General features: G+C 43.4%; 1 protein-coding gene across 1 annotated transcript in view; it reads right to left on the reverse strand.

Moving 5' to 3' along the window:
* Positions 1–20,787, reverse strand: part of LOC142489198 (pinopsin-like) — a 149,626-nt gene that overhangs the window by 16,146 nt on the left and 112,693 nt on the right. The window contains exon 2 of the mRNA XM_075589562.1: positions 6,859–7,041. Coding sequence (XP_075445677.1) covers positions 6,859–7,041 — 183 coding nt within the window. The remainder of the gene's footprint in view (positions 1–6,858; positions 7,042–20,787) is intronic.

A 20,787-nucleotide genomic window follows, 5' to 3' on the forward strand; every position in this document is an offset into this window, starting at 1 on the left:
ACAACTATCTAAGGGATCGGGAAGTTTGGGGTTACAGGGAACCACTGAGGAGGGCCAGGCGAAGACGATGCAGGTGATAAATCTATCCTCTAAAGTCCTTAATACACATCACATCAGTATGCTATCTAAAGGCCTCACTTTCTGTCCTACTAGTCCCCTGGATCACTTTGTATGCATTAAAGATCTCAATCTTTTCTGCAGGAAATTAACACTACATAAGGTCTTTAAAAGGCGTAGTCAGTGGCAAAACGCCAATACACCCATGGAGTTTCTGAACACACAACAGCTCAATGCCATTGATATCCTAGAACAGCTGGAAGAGGAAAGCCTCAGACCACCTGGGGAAGGCCCTTTCACAGTACTCAAAAAGAAATCGACCTTTGTACCACCATATGACTGTAGTACCAACATAGATGTCTTTAATCAACTTGTGACTAGGGATCTACATGAACTACCTATTATGAAAAAACAACAAAATCTGACTTATCTTGAAAGATTAGCACTCAGAGACCTTGAACAGGACGAAAAATTATTATTAAACCATCAGACAAGGGGGGAAATGTTGTCATCCTCAACCATATAGATTATGTACATGAATGTCAGCGTCTATTATCCGATAAGAGGTGCTATCAGGTTCTACCTACCAACCCTACCTCAGAATACCAGAAGTTACAGTACTTACTGATACACTAAAAGAAGGTCTAGAGCAGAAACTAATATCAAAGCATGAGTTTGAATTTATGATGATTAGAAACCCTAAAGTGGCAACATTTTACCATCTACCTAAAATCCACAAGAAACAAAGTCCACCTCCAGGTAGACCAATTGTCTCCGGAATTGGGAATCTAACCTCAAATGTTAGCGTCTATCTAGATCAGGTATTACGCCCTTTTGTTGAAATACTACCATCATACTGCACCGACACACTTTATTCGAGCAAATACCCAGTATGTACCTGGCAGATACCTGGAATGCGCCGCTCCTCACCTCTGACAAGCCCCGTTATGTTTGCCTTCCCAGCCTGGGTTCATGCCTGGCTGACGGGCGGCTGATCTGTTAAATGATAATGATTAGGATTTAATAGGCTGCAATGCTTCGCGTGTCTACCAGATGGCATAAATTCATGAATTGTAATGCAGTGTATATATATATACTGTGCAGTATTGCAGCCAGCGGGAATAAAATGCTTCAATCCCTGCCTGGAAAATACCTCAATGCACTCGGGCAGAAAACAGTCACAAACCTCAATACACCCGGGTATACCCGAATTCGTGGGACTAGCCGAGCTCGAATAAAGTGTGTCGCCAGTGTATGTGAAAGACACTACTGATGTATTACGTAAAATTGAAGGTGTTACTCTGGATTCTGACACATATCTGGTGGGTTTGGATGTTATACTCAAGTATCCCACACAAATATGGTATTGATGCAACAGCCCATTTTTTGAGAGCTAGAGATATCAACTGTGTACCTCATAACAATTTAGTTCTCAGACTGTTGGACTTTGTCCTGACCCATAATTTCTTCTATTTTCACAACACTGTATCATCAGATACGAGGTACGGCTATGGGGACCACTTGTGCTCCCACCTATGCCAATTTATATATAGGCTGGTGGGAGGAAACGGTGGTCTTCATAGAGTCGCAAGAGAAATATACAGAACATGTAGAATTATGGGTCAGGTAAATCGACGATATTTTACTATTCTGGAAGGTAACTGAAGAGCTACTGCTAGAGTTCATCAACATTTTGAACAATAATTCATTCAATTTGAAACTAACTTTTCAATTGGATAAAACGCAGATAGAGTTCCTAGGCATCAGTATTTTCAAATCTATAGAGGGACGCCTTGAGACTAGCATCTATAGAAAACCCACAGTTACAAACACACTACTGATGGCCACTAGCCACCACCCCAATAATGTTACGAATAATATACCGACTGGCCAATTCTTAAAGCTACGTCAGAACTGTTAAACGACGCCAGAATTTATTCTACAAGCGAGAGACATGTCAGAAAGATTCCAAACACGAGGATATAGCAATACACTTATCAAGAAGGCGTACTATAAGGCATTAACCACACCAAGGTCTAGTCTTCTAATAAACAGAATAAAGGAGCCTAATGATGAATCGATTAGGTTTATCTCCACATATAACAATCATTGGCAGAACATAATAAACGTACTACAAAGACACTGGCACGTTCTACTAGAGGACTCAGATTTACGGAAGATTTTGAAGGATAAACCTACAACTGGGTGTAGACGAAACACCAACTTAAAAGATAGACTAGTACACAGCCATTTCAAAACACTACCATTAAAAACTTGGTTAGGTAGCAAACCACAAGGATCATACTCATGTGGAAGGTGCAAGGCCTGCAACTTCATGCCAACAACAAAAACATTTACAAATGCTACTGACACAGTCACTTACAAAATCAAGGACTTTATTAATTGTCTCACGTGTGGTAATATCTACCTTATGACATGTGTCTGTGGACTAAAGTATGTGGGTAAAACCCACAGACGGTTAAAAACTGGAGTCCTGGAACATGTGAGAAGTGTACGAAATGCTGTAGATACCCCAGTGGCAAGAGATATTTTACAATATCACAAAGGTGACTCGAGTGTGATGCACTTCAGTGGGATTGAATCTATCCCTAGAGACCCTAGAGGGGGTGAGTGGGACAAGAAACTACTACAAAAAGAATGTCGCTGGATATACCAGTTGAAAACCCTCTCCCCTCTGGGACTCAACGAAGGATTTATTTATTCCTCCTATCTGTAATATATTTAGAGGCAGCAATACTCTGTACTATTGTATACTCCTAATAATCTCAAGGCGTGAGGAACACTAATTAACTTTAATCACAATATATCATTTCACTATGATTATTACACGTGGGGATCCAGGTATACAATAGTAGATATTTTTGGGATTTGCTTCGACCGCTTTGGGCAGACCATACAGCACTTTTTTCAATCCTACATCATACACCCAACCCAATTGGAATTTTTATAATTATTTTATAATTTTATTATCATTTGTTATCACATGTATGAATATTACACATGGGGATCCAGCTATATAGTATAAGTTAATTTGGGATCTGTATTGACCGCTTTGGGCAGATCATATAGCACTTATTCATTCCTACACCAGACACCTAACCATAACATTAATGGGTTCATTTTCCACATCAATATCTCTATTTATATGTATTTTTTTACAATTTTATATTTATGCACTTTAGTGAGATATACAGTATTACCCATGCAATACACTTATTCAGATGCTGCCATATGATTATTAGCAAGGCTACATCTCTAGCCATATTCCATTCACACTCCAGGACTTTTGATTAGTTACTGTCTTTGCTGCAGCTACATAACATTATCCGCCTGAGGTTTATTTGCAGCAACCGATACTTACCTTCACTAATTCAATACTACAACAACAAGAGAGCAAGAGCCCCAAGGAGAGCACTCTTCCACTAATATGAACAGGTGTAACTAGAATACATGTGTTGAAAGGGAGGAGTGAGTGAACAATAAAATATAATATTTATTTGAGTCGTAACTCAGAATGTTAAAATAATGGTGGAACGCTGTCGATCCAATGGGTAGTGTTGTGAGCCAATAAACAGCGAATTTAAAATGTGCTACATAACATTATCCGCCTGAGGTTTATTTGGAGCAACCGATACTTACCTTCACTAATTCAATACTATCATGGATCCTGAATGCCCTGAGATGTAATAAATTACATATACAATGAGACAACATAGTCAGTACCTGAATAATTTTATTTCTTTATTATGGAGATAAAAGAAACAATGAAGACACAGCCATATAAGAAATATACATTAGGAGGATCACGGGTATATCCCTGCCCCCTGACGTAAAGAGGGGCGGGATCATCAAATGAGGAAACATATAAATACTTACCATTAAGTCCAGGATGAAAATCCTCCTCCCCTGAAGAAGCGTAGCCTTACGTGAAATGGTCGTCGGGAATAGACGTCACTCGCTAACGTCATCAGAGGTGGCGACATTCAGTGATCAGCCGCATTGAGAGAAGACAGGCTTGTATTCTTTGCTGAGTCCTGACACAGACTTGTCATATGATCCGCTGTGATCACACAACATTTTGGGGCTGTATAACACCAACTTGGCGCCCTTATACATACTCTAGGCATGATATGCCACGTAGATTGTTTGCAGTTATTTTAACCCCTATGTTACAACCTATATACTGCACCGACACACTTTATTCAAGCAAATACCCAGTATGTACCTGGCAGATACCTGGAATGCGCCGCTCCTCACCTCTGACAAGCCCCGTTGCGTTTGCCTTCCCAGCCTGGGTTCATGCCTGGCTGACAGGCGGCTGATCTGTTAAATGATAATGATTAGGATTTAATAGGCTGCAATGCTTTGCGTGTCTACCAGATGGCATAAATTCATGAATTGTAATGCAGTATATATATATATACTTTGCAGTATTGCAGCCAGCGGGAATAAAATGCTTCAATCCCTGCCTGGAAAATACCTCAATGCACTCGGGCAGAAAACAGTCACAAACCTCAATACACCCGGGTATACCCGAATTCGTGGGACTAGCCGAGCTCGAATAAAGTGTGTCGCCTGTGTAGGGATTGCTGAACAACAAACACCAGGATATGTTGCAAGTTAACTATATGTATTGACATATGATCCAGCACATCTATAGGGCTATCCTAACAAATAAATAAATATACAAATAGGGAATATATTTATCCATGCAAGGATATGCTACACCAACAAGCCTGAATAAATATAGTGCGATACTTGGAACTCTCTATAGAATTTAACACAACATGAATCACTGATGTGAATGTATGAGAATCACTAGAGTTCCTATCAATGGAGATAGTTTACTGAACTAATACTGATTATACTATCCACCTCTGAATGGGGTATTTTAATAGTTTTGAATGATGTATATGTGTGTTTTTAATGAGTATTTAGACTAATAAAACTTTATTATTTTCTTTGGACTTTTTGGTATAAGGGTTACTAATTCCCTATACAGTTGTTGATACAGGTAATTTTTCCTGTCGGATTATTGTCGTCCAGTGCAATTCTTTCCAGCATTGAGTGCTGGGTGCTATGGGGATACTTTTTTGATCCTTCTTGGATAACACTGTTATATATATATACCTTTGTTCCTTCCGAGCACCTGCTTATTTGTATATCAATTACACTGGCGACACACTTTATTCGAGCTTGGCTAGTCCCACGAATTCGGGTATACCCGGGTGTATTGAGGTTTGTGACTGTTTTCTGCCCGAGTGCATTGAGTTATTTTCCAAGCAGGGATTGAAGCATTTTATTCCCTCTGGCTGCAATACTGCACAGTATATATATATACACTACCGACACACTTTATTGAAGTGTGGTCGGTACCGCAAGCCGGGAAATCTCCCGGCTTGCTAGTGGCTGCCCCTCGGCGTGCCGCGCGTCATAGACGCGCGGTCACGCGTCATCGGGAGCGTGCGCCCGCTGCACGCGTGTCCAGGGGCTCCCCGAGGGAGCCCTGGTGTCCCGCGATCGCGGGACAGCGGCAGGGGGTTCCGGGGGACCCGGCGGACCCGGCAGCGGTAGGGAGAGCGCCCCGATCGGAGGGCGCTCTTCCGCTGCTTCGGCGTGCGCCCGTCACACTCGGGCGCGCGCCAGGCTACTGCTGCGGCACAGAACGGGCAAATGCTCGAATAAACTGTGCCGCAGCAGTATACTGCATTACAATTCAGGAATTTATGCCATCTGGTAGACACGCGAAGCATTGCAGCCTATTAAATCCTAATCATTATCATTTAACAGATCAGCCGCCCGTCAGCCAGGCATGAACCCAGGCTGGGAAGGCAAATGCAACGGGGCTTGTCAGAGGTGAGGAGCGGTGCATTCCAGGTATCTGCCAGGTACATACCGGGTATTTGCTCGAATAAAGTGTGTCGGTGCAGTATGTATTAATAGGATGAGCGGTCTCATTTCCTTTAAAGTGCTGTTACCTGTTCCCTGTTCCTAATACATTCTTTAGTTTTCTTAACCCTTGTGTCCTACTAGTGTGTACCTAGGATCCCTGAAAATTTGGTGATTGGCACGCATTTCGGGATAATGTCAAAGACTGAACTTCTCATAATGTCGCCAAAAGCTACCCCCATAATGCTCTTTTCCATCACAGTCAGTAACACTACAATCCATCCAGTTCCCGAAGTCCATTGTTTAGGTGTCATATTTTACTGTTCTCTTTTTTTCTCCCCTCTCCATAATACTAAATCATGCTACTTCTTTCGCTTTAATATTGCTAAAATACAACCTTTTTTCTGTTTCTCTGCAAATAAAATGTTAATGAATGGCCTAATTTTCTTCCATCTGGAACCTTTTCCTTACTGGACTTGTGCTTTACAGCGTTTAACCCTTCGATCTTTTCAAAATGCAGCTGAGAGGATACTTTCACTCTCCTCTTGACAAGTCTCCTCTTTTCTCCTATTGAAAAGTCTATATTGGCTCCCTATTAAACTCCACATCCTTTACAACATTCTTTTCGGTTTCAAGACTCTCTACTCCTCTGCCCATTATACCATTTAATCTCTTGCTATACTACCACTTTGCTATCCTGTAACATTTATGTCTCGATACACTTATCCCTTCTGTATTTTGATATTCCCTCTACTGTAATTGTATTTTAATGTTTGTAAAAATGATAAAGCACTGCATACCTGGATGGCACTGTAAAAGTAAAAACAATATATGCATACATGCATAAATAAACTTTTCATACTGATGAACTAATCCTAAAAAGCAAAATACCTTCAGGGACATAGCTGCTCCAGCCAAAGAGAGGTGGAGACGTCCAGATAAGAGCCCAGATCCAAGTAAAAGCACATCCTATAACTGCATGCCTTTGCTGAAAGCGAAAGTCTCCCATGGGTTTGCAGATAACTATATATCTCTCCAAGGCTAAAATTGCCAATGACCAGAGACCTACAATACCTGAAAAACACAAATTTGCAATCATCAATGAGTAATGAGTTTTCAGAACACATTGATTTCGAACTATTTTATTAGTATAGTAAGAATATGCAGGTTCGTACATTGAACTTGATATGAACTTTGAAGTTCCTTGGATGAATAGTAGTTCTGACTCGAATTTCGGAATGAATTTTAGAATTTGAGCTAAATACTATATGACATAAAAACAAAAAAGGCTCAACCTTGAAAATTTAAATTTAAATTTAAAACTTCCCCATTTTTTTTATTATTGGGGCTTATTTTTTTGTTCACAAAATAAATATTTTGAAACTTACCATACAGTATGTACAATTTTTTTTCACTGAAACAATAAAAATCCTGCCTTTTCTATGTTTTATACAATTTAAATATATAAACGAAAACTAGCAAAATTAAAAAATGTTTTAACAAAAGCACCTTTGCCAACTCTTATAACATAGGTACGTATAAACACATTTAGAGATAATTTGCAAGTATTCTTCACCTGTAATTCTAGTGATGGAGCAATGATTAGATTATCACTTACAACCTACAGATGAAGCAGCTGTTATTAGAACATTTCACACGTTGTATCCTCTTGTTTACCAGGTCATGGTTCGTGATTTCTCAAAATATTCTCTCGTTAAAACGCAAGATTACTAGTGTTTTTATCGAGTGCAAAAAATAGAATTTTAGCGTTGTCTGCAGTACCGTTGAGAAACTGAAGTGAGCGATCACGAGTTGTTGTCTTAAAAATCTAGTTGCAATTCAACCTGTCTTTTATTGCCGTTCAGTACTTTAAGTGTGTGTAATTTGTAATTTGAAGTTTAACCTTAGTTCATACAGTATAAAAGGGAAAGAAGTCCTTTCTGAGGTTCCTTAGGCAAAAATACAATGTCGCCTCTTCTGCCGAATGTAAAATATGTTTTCTCAAATTTGAAACTTGTTGAAACGCACATGCGTGTCATCACATTTCTGCGCATGCGTGTCCTGATGTTCCTAATTAAATTACTGTACAGTAAGATATAGTGCATTTCCTCAATCGCTAGATACTGCATCTGCTAGACAGTAGTACAGTACTACTGCTGTTAGTGTATCTGAATAGTAGCAGACAATTTAATTTTCTAGCTGTTTTATACTGTATTTTGTACATTCTGTATTCTGTAAAGTATACAGTATCAATGTAATGTTTATATATTTAAATGCCTTTAGATCTTTAGATATAGTACTTCTGTAAGTGTCTAGACAGTAAAAACATGAAAGCACAACAAAAAAAAGTATAACTAAAGTATGAATATTTTTATTTGGACAGGATAATAAAGGGAAAAATATTAATAGAACCATATAACGTTGCCTCTTCTTCAAAATTTACAATCTTGTCTTCTCCTTCTTCGCAGTGGCTGGTGCTTCTTGGACATCTGGGTCTGTAAAGAAAGAGACAATATTCTATATTATCAATCGCACCGTACATTATGGTTAAAAAATGCCTACATCTTCTCTCAAGTTTTCAGCATGAGCTACTGTACGCCAAGTCACTGATTAATTGTAATTGATTACTCATACAGGACTTATACAACCAGTGTGTATTAGTGCTGCTAAAGTATACAAAGTGTCAGACTTTCAAGTTAGTATTGCCACAACAATGTAACATTCTAATGGGAAAACTGTTTCTGTGTATCCTCGGCTAAAAAGGTGCTAAAAGGACCATGATACCAATACAGAACATAATTATTCAGAACTGTATCTTCTGCTTTTTGGGGGGGGGGGGGAGATAAAGCATGCATGGCTTCGGGTACAGCACTTTACATTAGGACTTGAGGTTTACATTAGGTTTTGGGGGTTTTGGGGGTTTAGGGGGAAGGGACTTGGCATGCATGGATTGGAGCACAATACTGGAAGTATTGCCGGGATAGTATCCTGCACCAATGAGGGGTTTTCCTACGTCTTCTCTTTGCCCAGCTCCAGACATTGGATTTTAAACAATCAACTGTCTTTTTTTAGATTAAAAACATTGGTGCTGCATCTATATTTTTAAATAAATTAATAACTAGTAGTCATCAAACAGGTCTGAGGAGTTCCAAGGAAGAGCCCTTGTATGCCTCAAAATGACATTGATGCTGTCTCTAACGGTTTTCACAAGTTGACTGTTAAAATTAAAATAGCGCTTCACTTCTTCCATTATTCTTCTCCTTAAATTTTCAGGTAGACCCATCTTGTGTTTATTGCCTTTATAATTTACATTTATGGTCCACTCGCTGTACATCTCAAACTGACATGGTGTTTAAAGATGAACTGGGCATATTTCTGAGGTAGACCAAAACATCTGAACTTGTATTTCTCATGGACGCTCGGGTGTAGGTCTCTCGGCATGATGTCTGGGACCAGTACATTCCTGGGTGCTGGAGCTGGTGTTATTCTGGCAGCGGGTGGGGGTAGATGGTTCCTCCTGATGTGGCCCTACCGGGGTTGTCATCGGCTTCAAAACAAGGGTATGTGTGTATCCTGGAAGCGTGAAAGTCAAATCGAGAGATTGAGAGGGTGCACGGGGGAGGTTATGCGGTTCCACCATGGGAGAATAAGGCACCACCAGGTCACCCTCCTGCTCCTGAATCAGACATACAGGGGCAGAGACTCCAAGCAAAGAATTGTCACGCTGTGCAGCCCACAGACCAAACCAGTCCCCTGTACTGAGGTGGGATGTAGAGTATACGCAGCAGAGGGGGCATGTCCGGGATGTGGCGTAGTAGCTTAGGCAGGCCTGGATGTAGATAAAGAATGGTCAAGTACTTGCCGAGTCCGAGGATATAGAAAGTACCGTAGTAAAAATCCGTAGCTGAGTCCGAGGGTCTTAGAGGTAGAGTAGTCTGTAGGAAAGCCAAGTTCAGGAGCCAGAGGGAGTATTCAGATGAGCCGGGTCAATAGCTGTAGGAAATAAACACAAAGAGAGCATGACACAGGTTCCAGACAACAAAGGTAGCAAGGAGCTATGCAGAGCAAGGAAGTGAAAGCAAAGCAGGATATTTAAAGTGGCAGTGACCAATCCAGACGAGGGGCATGGCGGGGGCGTGTTGAGGAGCTGCTCGTGAGTGGCTGAGAGACCAGGAAGTAGTAGAGCACAGCTGAGAGTACTGGAGACATGGTAAAGACACCCTCGCCGAGTGTGGGGCGGGACAGGCATAATGGGCGTGCTATAAATCCTTGAAGGAAGCGCGTGCTCTGTAACACCAGCACCAGAATCCAAGATGGCGGCAGTGGCGGAGTTCAAGGTATGTGCTGGGCGGCGGCATGGGTAGCGATGGGGGGCAGGGGCAGCAGCCGCTGCAGTACTGGTAGTGGGTAAGGAGGGGTCATGCCACAAGGGACGTTGCCCCCGATTGCTTACATTAGCCCCCCTTCAGGATCGACCTCAGGACGATCCATCCGAGGCTTCTGTGGAAATTTCTTGTGGAAGCGATTGAGTAAAGCTGGAGCATGAATGTCTTCCCTTGGTATCCAGGAACGCTCTTCTGGACCATAGCCCTTCCAATGTACAAGGAACTGTACTTTTCCCCTGGATATACGGGAATCCACGATGGACTGTACCTCGAATTCTGAGTGTCCTTGGACTGTAACAGGGTTGGGTTTACGGGTTTTTGCAGGGAAGCGATTGCTCTGAATGAAGGTTTGAGCAGGGATACATGGAACACGTTGGGAATGTTCATGGATGGAGGCAACTGTAAATGGAACGTGACAGGATTGATTTGTTCCTGAATCAAGAAAGGCCCCAAAAACCTAGGCGCCAATTTCAGGGTAGGAGTCTTCAGTCTAATATTCTTTGCTGAAAGCCAGACTCGGTCCCCTGGCTTGTAATTGGGAGCCTGTTGATGAGGACGATCTGCTTGAGACTTGAACCTCTGAGCTGCACTAAGGAGTGCGGATTGGATCTTGATCCTTGAGTTCTGTAGCGTGGTTACCCATTCATCGGCTGCTGGCACTCCTGAAGGAGTGTTGGAGATTGGAAGCTGACTTGGATGAAATCCGTAATTCACGAAAAACGGAGATTCTTGCGTAGATTAATTACGGAGAGAATTGCAAGCAAATTCCGCCCATGGTAACAGATCAACCCAATTTTCTTGGTTATCAGAAATAAAGCATTGTAGATACTGTTCAAGGCTTTTAATTAAGTCTCTGTTTGCCCATTAGTTTGGGGATGATAGCCTGAAGAGAAGGATAAGGCCATACCAAGCCTCTTGGAGAAAGCATGCCAAAACCTTGATACTGTATGAATTGCGATCCTCGGCCAGAAACTATGGAAGTAGGAATCCTGTGGATACGAAACACTTCTTTGGTAAAAAAAAATCTCTGCCAGGGTGGGAGAGGAGGGAAGACCCTTGAGGGGAACAAAATGGGCCTGTTTCAAAAATCGGTCTACTATGACCAAAATGGTAGTCATACCTCTGGAGGGCGGAAGATCTACAATAAAATCCATTGAAAATATGTGACCATGGACGATCAGGTACTGGAAGAGGCATGAGTAACCCAGAAGGCTTTTGATGAAGAGTCTTGTTCTGTGCACAAACTGTACAAGCGCGTGTAAATTCATGAATGAGTTTTGCCATATTAGGCAACCAAAAGGTGAGCTTAATGAGATCCAAAGTTCTTTTGAAGCCGGGATGGCCGGCTGACCGGACGGAGTGACCCCATTCCAAGATCTTCTGATGAAACTTGGGGGCGGCATAAAGGGTTCCTTCCGGTACCTCTAAATCACTCGGAATCTGTGACTGGGCTTCTACGATCTTTTCAAGAATATCAAAAGAGTTGCGGAGACAATGCATTTCGAAGGAACAATTGTTTCTGGGATTTCTTCGGATTTTTCCACAGGGGAAAATTGTCTGGACAAGGCATCAGCTTTTGTGTTCATAGTGCCGGGGATGTACGATAGAGTATAATTAGAGTATAATTAAATCTTGAAAAAAAAAGTGTCCAGCGGGTATGACTAGATCCTAGACGAAGTGCACTTTCGATGTAGAGAAGATTCTTATGATCTGTCAAAATAGAAATCGGTTTGTGGGAGCTTTCCAGGAGCTGTCGCCACTCCTGTAAAGCCATCTTGATGGCCAGGAGTTCTCTATTGCCGACATCATAGTCCTTTTCAGCAGGGGAGAACTTTTTTGAAAAAAAATCCACATGGGTGCAATTTATCCTGAGGGGAGAGTCTCTGGGAGAGAATGGTACCTGTACCACAATCAGAGGCGTACACTTCTAACGTAAACGGAAGACTAGTATCAGGATGACGAATGATGGGTGCCGAAACAAAAGCTTGCTTCAAGGTTTCACAGGTGGAGACGGCCTCTGGAGGCCACACAGATGGGTTGACGCCCTTCTTAGTAAGCGCAGTGATGGGAGCCACAGTGGTAGAAAAATTCCGGATGAATTTTCTATAGTAATTGGAAAATCCCAAAAACCGCTAAATGGCCTTAAGAGAATTGGGCAGGGGCCAATCCAAAACAGCCTTAAGTTTTTCTGAGTCCATTGAAAATCCTTTATCCGAAACGTTATAGCCTAAGAAGGCAGTAGAAGACTGATGAAAAAAACTTTTCTCGAGCTTTGCGTAGAGATTATTGACACGGAGACGAGAGAGGACAAGTCGAGTATGCTGGACATGATCTTGAAGATTCTCAGAAAAAATTAGAATATCGTCAAAGTAAATAATTATGAAGGAATTGAGGACATTGCGGAAGACATCATTCATAAAATCCAAAAAGACAGCAGGAGCATTGCATAAGCCAAATGGCATCACAAGATACTTGTAGTGTCCGCTTCTTGTATTGAAGGCAGTTTTCCATTCATCGCCTTCTCGAATACGTATAGGTTGTAAAATCCTCGGAGGTCTAGCTTGGAAAAAAATTTGGCCCCTTGAAGTCTATCAAACAGTTCCGAAATCAGAGGCAGGGGATACCAATTTTTGACAGTAATGAGATTGAGGCCCCGGTAGTCAATGCACGGTCTCAGGGATCCATCCTTTTTCTTCACAAAAAAGAAACCGGCACCGGTGAGGGACGAACAGTTGCGAATGAATCCCTTCTCAAGATTCTCTTTGATGTAGGTTGCCATGGCTTCAATCTGTGGGAGAGACAAGGAGTAGGACTTAGACTTTGGCAGGACGGCACCAGGGACCAGATCAATGGGACAATCATAGGTTCTATGATTAGGCAGGATCGCTGACTGAGACTTACTGAAGACATAGATGAAATCAGCATATACTTCGGGAAGAGTGGAGTTGCTATCAGAAGGCATTTCCATTCCCGAGCTATGACCGGCGAGGATGAGGCATCTGTCTCTGGCTCCCATTGAATTGGTTTACAGTCCCTCCAATCTATGTGTGGGAAACCCTAGGATAACTGAAACATCAGGAGAGTGTATTACGTCAAAGGAGTTGATCTCGGTGTGAGTACCGGCAGATAAAGTGAGAGGAAGAGTCTCTAACGTGATGAAAGCTGGTTGCAAAGGACGTCCATCAATGGCCTCGAGTCAAATTGGTGCTTTCTTGGAGATAAGAGAAATCTTGAACGGATGGCGAAATCTTGGTCCACAAAATTACCACCAGAGCCTGAATCGAGAAAAGCAGCAGTAGTTACAAGAAAATTAGGGCCTTCAAGTGAAACTGGGAGTATAATCCTTTTAGGGAGTTCCTCTTTAGAGAGGGAGCGAAAAGAAATTGTTCCGAGGGAAAGTCCATCTTGCGTGGCTGGTCCCATTTGTTCCTTGGGCCTCAAAGGACAAAAACGTACCACATAATCTGGAGATCCACAATAATAGCATAGGCCCTCATTCTGGTGGCGAACCCTCTCGGTCGTCCTGTCGGGAGTACGGATCCGCTGACTGCCGATCTGCATGGGTTCCACAGCGTCAGGAACAGGCAGAATAGCTGGAGGACGCCTAGGATAAGGAGAGTCAGAAGACACGAACCTGTGACGTTGGCGTTCATGACGTCGCTCCTGGAGGCGCAGATCCACACGTATGCACTGTGCGATCAACTCCTCCAATGTTTGGGGTCGAGGCTGGACTGCAAGTTCATCCTTTACAGATACGGACAAACCTTGCCAAAATACAGCAGTAAGTGCCACTTCGTTCCAATGAGTCTTTGCTGCGACGGTCCGAAATTCCAGTGCATATTTGGCTACGGACCTACGACCCATTGACAAATGAACTAGAGAAGAGTCAGCAGTATCTTTGCGAACAGGAATATAAAATACATGCTGGAATTCTTGGCGTAAGAGCTGGTAATCCAAGGAGATCTCTGGACGCAGTTCCCAGATGGGAGAAGCCCAGGCCAAGGCATCCCCTGTTAAGAGAGTGTAAAGATAGGCTACCTTGGTACGTCCGGTAGGAAAGAGGCTTGGAGATATTTCAAACTGAATTTCACACTGGTTCAAAAAACCTCGACAAGCCAGAGGGTCAGCTGCATATGCTTTAGGCGTAGGGATTCTGAGTTCCGAAGGCTGGGCGCTTCCAGGTGCGGCTGCAGCTGGTGGTGGAGTGGGCTGTAGTGAGAGAGTGGATAGCTGTTGAATCAAAGTGGAAATCTGCGTTCCCAAAGCTTGGATGCATTGCACAAGGGTCGTAAGTAGATCCCCCACCTCAGCCAGGTCTGCATTTGGGCTCTGCATAGTGTCACGCTATGCAGCCCGCAGACAAAACCAGTCCCCTGTACTGAGGTGGGATGTAGAGTATACGCACCGACAGCAGAGGGGGCGTGTCCGGGATGTGGCGTAGTAGCGTAACCAGGCCTGGATGTAGATAAAGAATGGTCAAGTACTTGCCGAGTTCGAGGATATAGAAAGTACCGTAGTCAAAATCCGTAGCCGAGTCCGAGGATCTTAGAGGTAGAGTAGTCTGTAGGAAAGCCGAGTTCAGGAGCAAGAGGGGATATTCAGACGAGCCGGGTCAAAAGCTGTAGGAAATAAACACAAAGAGAGCACAACGCAGGTTCCAGCAACACGGGTAGCAAGGAGCAATGCAGAGCAAGGAAGTGAAAGCAAAGCAGGATATTTAAAGCGGCAGTGACCAATCCGGACGACGGGCATGGCGGGGGCGTGTCGAGGAGCTGCTCGTGAGCGGCTGAGAGACCAGGAAGTAGTAGAGCACAGCTGAGAGTACTGGAGACATGGTGGAGACACCCACGCCGAGCGGGGTGCGGAGGCAGGCATAATGGGCGCGCTATAAATCCTTGAAGGAAGCACACGCTCTGTAACACCAGCACCCAAGATGGCGGCCGCAGCGGAGTTCAAGGTATGTGCTGGGCGGCGGCATGGGTAGCGATGGGGGGCAGGAGCAGCAGCCGCTGCAGTACTGGTAGTAGGTAAGGAGGGGTCACGCCGCAAGGGACGTGGCCCCCGATTACTTACAAGAATAGAGCACCGCAATGTGCCTCTCAATCTTATCCAGGTGAACACACAGGCACATATCCATATTCTCCATGCGCTCCAAAAGACGATCCATCTTGGCCTCCATTCTGCCCCTGTATTGCTCTATGGAATTGTCTGTCATTTTGAAACCACTAAAAACATCCAGCATGTTTGCGACAGAGCTGGTTCTTGTGCAAGGAGTGCTGGTGTCATCCAGATGGACATCGGCAGGCTGGGTGCTGGCAGAGGTAAGCAGGGACTTCGGGATGAACATCGGTGTGGCTGAGTGCTGGCGGAGGTGAGCAGGGGACTTTGGGACGAACATCGACATTGCTGGTTGATGGCAGTGAAATGTCCGGGATGTTGAATTTGGCTTCGGTGGGTGCTGGAGGAGGTGAGCAGGGAACTGTGGGAAGTACTTCCGTGTGGCTGGATGCTGGCGGAGGTGAGCAGGGGACTTCGGGACGAACATCGGCTTTGCTGGTTGATGGCAGTGAAATGTCCGGGATGTTGAATTTGGCTTCGGTGGGTGCAGGGACATTTCTGGGCCCGGCCAATGAACTTGATCATGGCCGATTTTGGCCATTTTCTTCTTCACTTAAAAAAGGGCCAGGCTTCTTTGCCTTGAGAGCCTTTGGAACCTTTTTAGGTAGCTTTGGCTTGGAAACAGCTTCCGACTTTCGCTTTCTCGTGGTCAGCACAGCAGAAGAAAGCAGTTTCCTGCATCCATAGAATCGGGGTAGTTCCATGGATGCAGATGGAAAAATGCACAATACAGTATCTGCACAAGAGCTCATTCAGAAAGAGATCAGCTTGCGGGAGGCTATGCAATTTGTGTCACCTTTTATGCACTGTATCCCAATGTGAATTGTTTGGCGTGCATTAACACACACTGCAGGTGTTAAAAGTGGGCGTACTGTATATATTAAACCTGTCGAGCGAGGTCCATTACATTATAAATATACCATCACTTATTTTGATTCAATGCACATTGAATAAACATCGAAAACACATTGAATATACATTGTTATGTGCTTGATTTATTTTCTAAAGCAGCAATGCCGAGAAAACTGATTTCAATGGATCTCAGCATGAGAATGCAGGATCTATACAAGAAAGGACACAGAATTTTACAGATCCAATACTGGTTAGTTAGTTAGGGCCTCGGTTTAGCAACATGCACTGTAAGCTATCATGCCCACGGTAAGGCAAAAAGTGTAAAGTGGAGTCCCCCAGTCACAACAGAGTAAGTATTTTTGTTTTCATTCTATAATTACTGTATTACAGTACTTGCATAAGATTGTTGCATTTCCAATGCATTTTTCTGTTTACTTGTTTTCTTTGCAATTAGATTTGAGCCTAATAATTACTGTACTACTTGTAGGCGAAAGCATTAAAGGGGTTTTTTTTTCTGTGATGATTATTATGATTCTAAAAGTGTCTTGCATATTAAAATGCATATTTTTGTTTAGTTATTTTTGGGCCTAACAAATTGTTCTCGTTTCCTTTAAACTGTATGACACGAAATGCGCGCTGAAACTGTACATAATACTGCGCTCCTCCCTATAGAATGATGAGAAGAATCACAATATCACAGAATCTGAGACAAGCATCAGGTTCATGAGATGCCAATTGGGATGTGTTGCAGGGTACATGCAACTACACACATGGGTTTCTTGACAAGGCTTATTTATTTAGCCTTAAAAGATATACAGCACACAAAAACAAAAATAGCTTTTCATCAGCAAACAAAAAGAAAAATGGCTTTTTCTTCAGCAGACAAAACAAAACAGTTTCTCTTTAGCAGACAGTGTAAAAATAAGGCAGCTACCCTTTTCTATGCAGGAGACAGACAGTTCATAATTCATGTACTTTGATAACAGACCTTGTTTCAGTAATCTCTTCAGTAGCTTACTCCTCTCTCCTCAACAGCCAGCACCCATGTGTCTACAGCCTGGGGTTTTAACACACCTTGATTAGGCAGCTGGGGTCCAACTAATTGTCCTGAGGTTCCCAGCTGAAGTTAACCTAGTCACTGCTGCACTGCAGACTAGACATAGGTTTTCCAGGCATATGGCTGGTGGCTTTTATTTACCCTGTAACATTCCTCCCCTGTTAGTGTGAGGCTGGGGCTACGCACGGCTGAAGCCCGACCATCCACGCCTTCTCTAGAAAAGAAGTCAGCATTTGCGTTCTCTTTTCCCGGCCTGTGCTGAATCTCAAATGAGAATGGTTGGAGGGCCATATACCACCTAGTCAATCAAGCATTGGAATCCTTCATACTATTTAAACACTTCAGTGGAGCATGATCCGTCACCAAAGTAAAATGGACTCCTGCCAGGTAATGCCTCAAAGCCTCGATTGCCCACTTTACTGCGAGGCACTCTTTCTCAATCACTGAGTAGTTTTTTTCCCTCGGGAACAATTTCCAACTCAGGAAAAGGATAGGGTGTTCAACTCCCTCAAACTGTTGTGACAATACTGCCCCTAGCCCTATCTCTAATGCATCTGTTTGCACTATAAAAGGTCTGTTGAAGTCCGGGCTTCTAAGGATGGAACCCTCTGATAGACACCTTTTTATGTCCTCAAAGGCTCTATGACAATCTCTTGACCATACCACTTGTGCAGGGGCACACTTTTATGTGAGGTCTGTTAAAGGGGCTGCCACTTCCAAATAGTTGGGGATGAACCGCCGTTAGTACCCTGCTAAACCCAGCAGACAGCGTACCTACGTTTTTGTTTGGGGGGTCTGAACTTTTTTCAGGGCAACTACCTTGTCGGCTAGTGGCCTTACTTTTCCACCCCCACTGCATACCCTAAGTATTTAGATTCCACCTTACCCAGGGCACATTTCTTAGGGTTAGCTGTGAGCCCTGCCTCTCTTAGAGATTTGAGGACCGCTTTCAGCCTATTTAGATGGGCCCGCCAGTGTTTACTATAAATGACAATGTCATCTAGGTAGGCTGCGGCATAATTCATATGGGATCTCAGTACCTTACTCATGAGTCTCTGAAATGTGGCTGGGGCTCCATGCAGTCACAAACTGGTATAAACCCATGGGAGTGGCAAAGTCTGTTTTGCATTTGGACTTTTCCTCTAAGGGTATTTGCCAGTATCCTTTTGTCAAGTCCAGCGTGGATATATATTCCGCGTTACCAAGGGCGTCAATTAACTTGTCCACCCTTGGCATCGGATATGCGTCAAACTTGGATACCGCATTGACCTTTCGGAGGTCCACACAAAATCTTACTTTCCTATCGGATTTAGGGACCATAATTAGTGGACTACACCACTCACTGCATGATTCCTCAATCACTCCTAAGTGTAACATTTCTTGTACCTCCTTCTCTACCAAAGTCCTACGACTTTCAGGCAACCTACAGTGGCGACCAACTTTATTCTAACTCGGCTAGCTCCACGAATTTCAGATTATCCCGGTGATGTGCGGTTTTGTGTCGTTTTCTCCCGGGGTGTATTGCGTTATTTTCACGGCTGTGATTTAAGCATTTAATTCCCGCTGGCTGCAATACTGCAATGCCGTGTAAAAAAGCATGGGGGCGTTTGCGAGCTGTTGTCTTTGAAGCCGAGAAATTCATGAATTGTTATGCAGTATATACTGTATATATACAGTATATACTGTATAACAACAACCCCTATAACCCCTAACATACACATACAGTACTGTATATGCACATCTATGATACTATAAGGCGTCCTATGGCGAGATGTGTTTGCAGCAGAGAGAGAACCGCTGCTCTCTCTGCGCAAACATCGGCACATTAAAAATTATTTAAAATACATTTTTATTCATAGTGTAGATGTGCAGGGGGTCTCCGGAGCTGAACCGCGTTGGTTTCAGGTCCCGGGACCCCCTGCTTCCCGAGATACAGCCCCCTTTATGAGGTGCCGGTATCCCTCTGCATTTAAAGGTCCCGATCACGTGACCGCGGCATGTAAACAAAGCAGAGGGACACCGGCACCCCCTAAAGGGGCCTGTATCTCGGGGAGCAGGGGCTCCCCGGACCTAAAACCAAAGCGGTTCAGCTCCGGAGACCCTCTGCACATCTACAGTATGAATAAAACACATATATAAATAAACACTCATTCCTTACCTTTGCGGCTATGTGCTATGGTTACGAAGCAGCATGATTGTGTTTTTAATAATATTGTACAGTGAGCAGGGGGTTCCCTGAGCCAGAAATCAAAGCTCAAGGGACACCCTGCTCCTGCACAATATTATTAAAAATACAGAAATGCTGCTTCATTACCATAGCTGATAGCCGCTAAGGCAATGAAGGGGTTAACCCACCGTGCCCGCTTTATTGTGGGTAGCGGGGGTGGGTGAAGGGGTTTTTTGACCCTTGGTGTGAGTTTAGGACTTGCTGGGGGGTTGCGGGTGCACTTTACCCCTTCACGGCCGTAGCAGTTAATACCGCTATGGTCATGAAGGGGTTAACCCCTCCCGCAACCCCCCCGCAAGCCCTAAACAACCATCGTTGGGGCTAATACCCCCTTCACCCACCCCCGCTACCCACAATAAAAAAAATTCACACACAGCAGCCGCCCAAAAAATAAATAAATAAATCTAAATAAAAAAATAAATACATAATATAAATAAATACATTTAAAATACATTTGTATTCATAGTGTAGATGTGCAGGGGGTCAACGGAGCTGAACCGCGTTGGTCTGGGGACCCCCTGCTTCCTGAGATATAGGCCCCTTTATGAGGTGCCGGTATCCCTCTGCATTTCAAGGTCCCGATCACGTGACCGCGGAATGTAAACAAAGCAGAGGGATACCGGCACCTCATAAAGGGGTCTGTATCTCAGGAAGCAGGGGGTCCCCAGACCTAAAACCAAAGCGGTTCAGCTCCGGAGACCCCCTGCACATCTACACTATGAATAAAAATGTATTTTAAATGTATTTATTTCTATTCATGTATTTATTTATTTATTTAGATTTATTTATTAATTGTGCTGCTGCTGCTGTGTGTGAATTTTTTTTAATTGTGGGTAGCGGGGGTGGGTGAAGGGGGTATTAGCCCCAATGGTGGTTGTTTAGGGCTTGCGGGGGGGTAGCGGGTGCACTTAATCCCTTCACGACCATAGCTGTATTAACTGCTACGGTCGTGAAGGGGTTAAGTGCACCCGCAACCCCCCCGCAAGTCCTAAACTCACACCAAGGGCCAAATACCCCCTTCACCCACCCCCGCTACCCACAATAAAAAAAATTCACGCAAAGCAGCCCCACAATTAATAAATAAATCTAAATAAATAAATACATGAATATAAATAAATATATATGTATAAATATGTATAAATCCCTATAAAATCCCTATACATATATATATATATATATAT

The sequence above is a fragment of the Ascaphus truei genome, chromosome 3 (genome assembly GCF_040206685.1).
Source record: "Ascaphus truei isolate aAscTru1 chromosome 3, aAscTru1.hap1, whole genome shotgun sequence".
NCBI classification, from domain to species: Eukaryota; Metazoa; Chordata; class Amphibia; order Anura; family Ascaphidae; genus Ascaphus; species Ascaphus truei.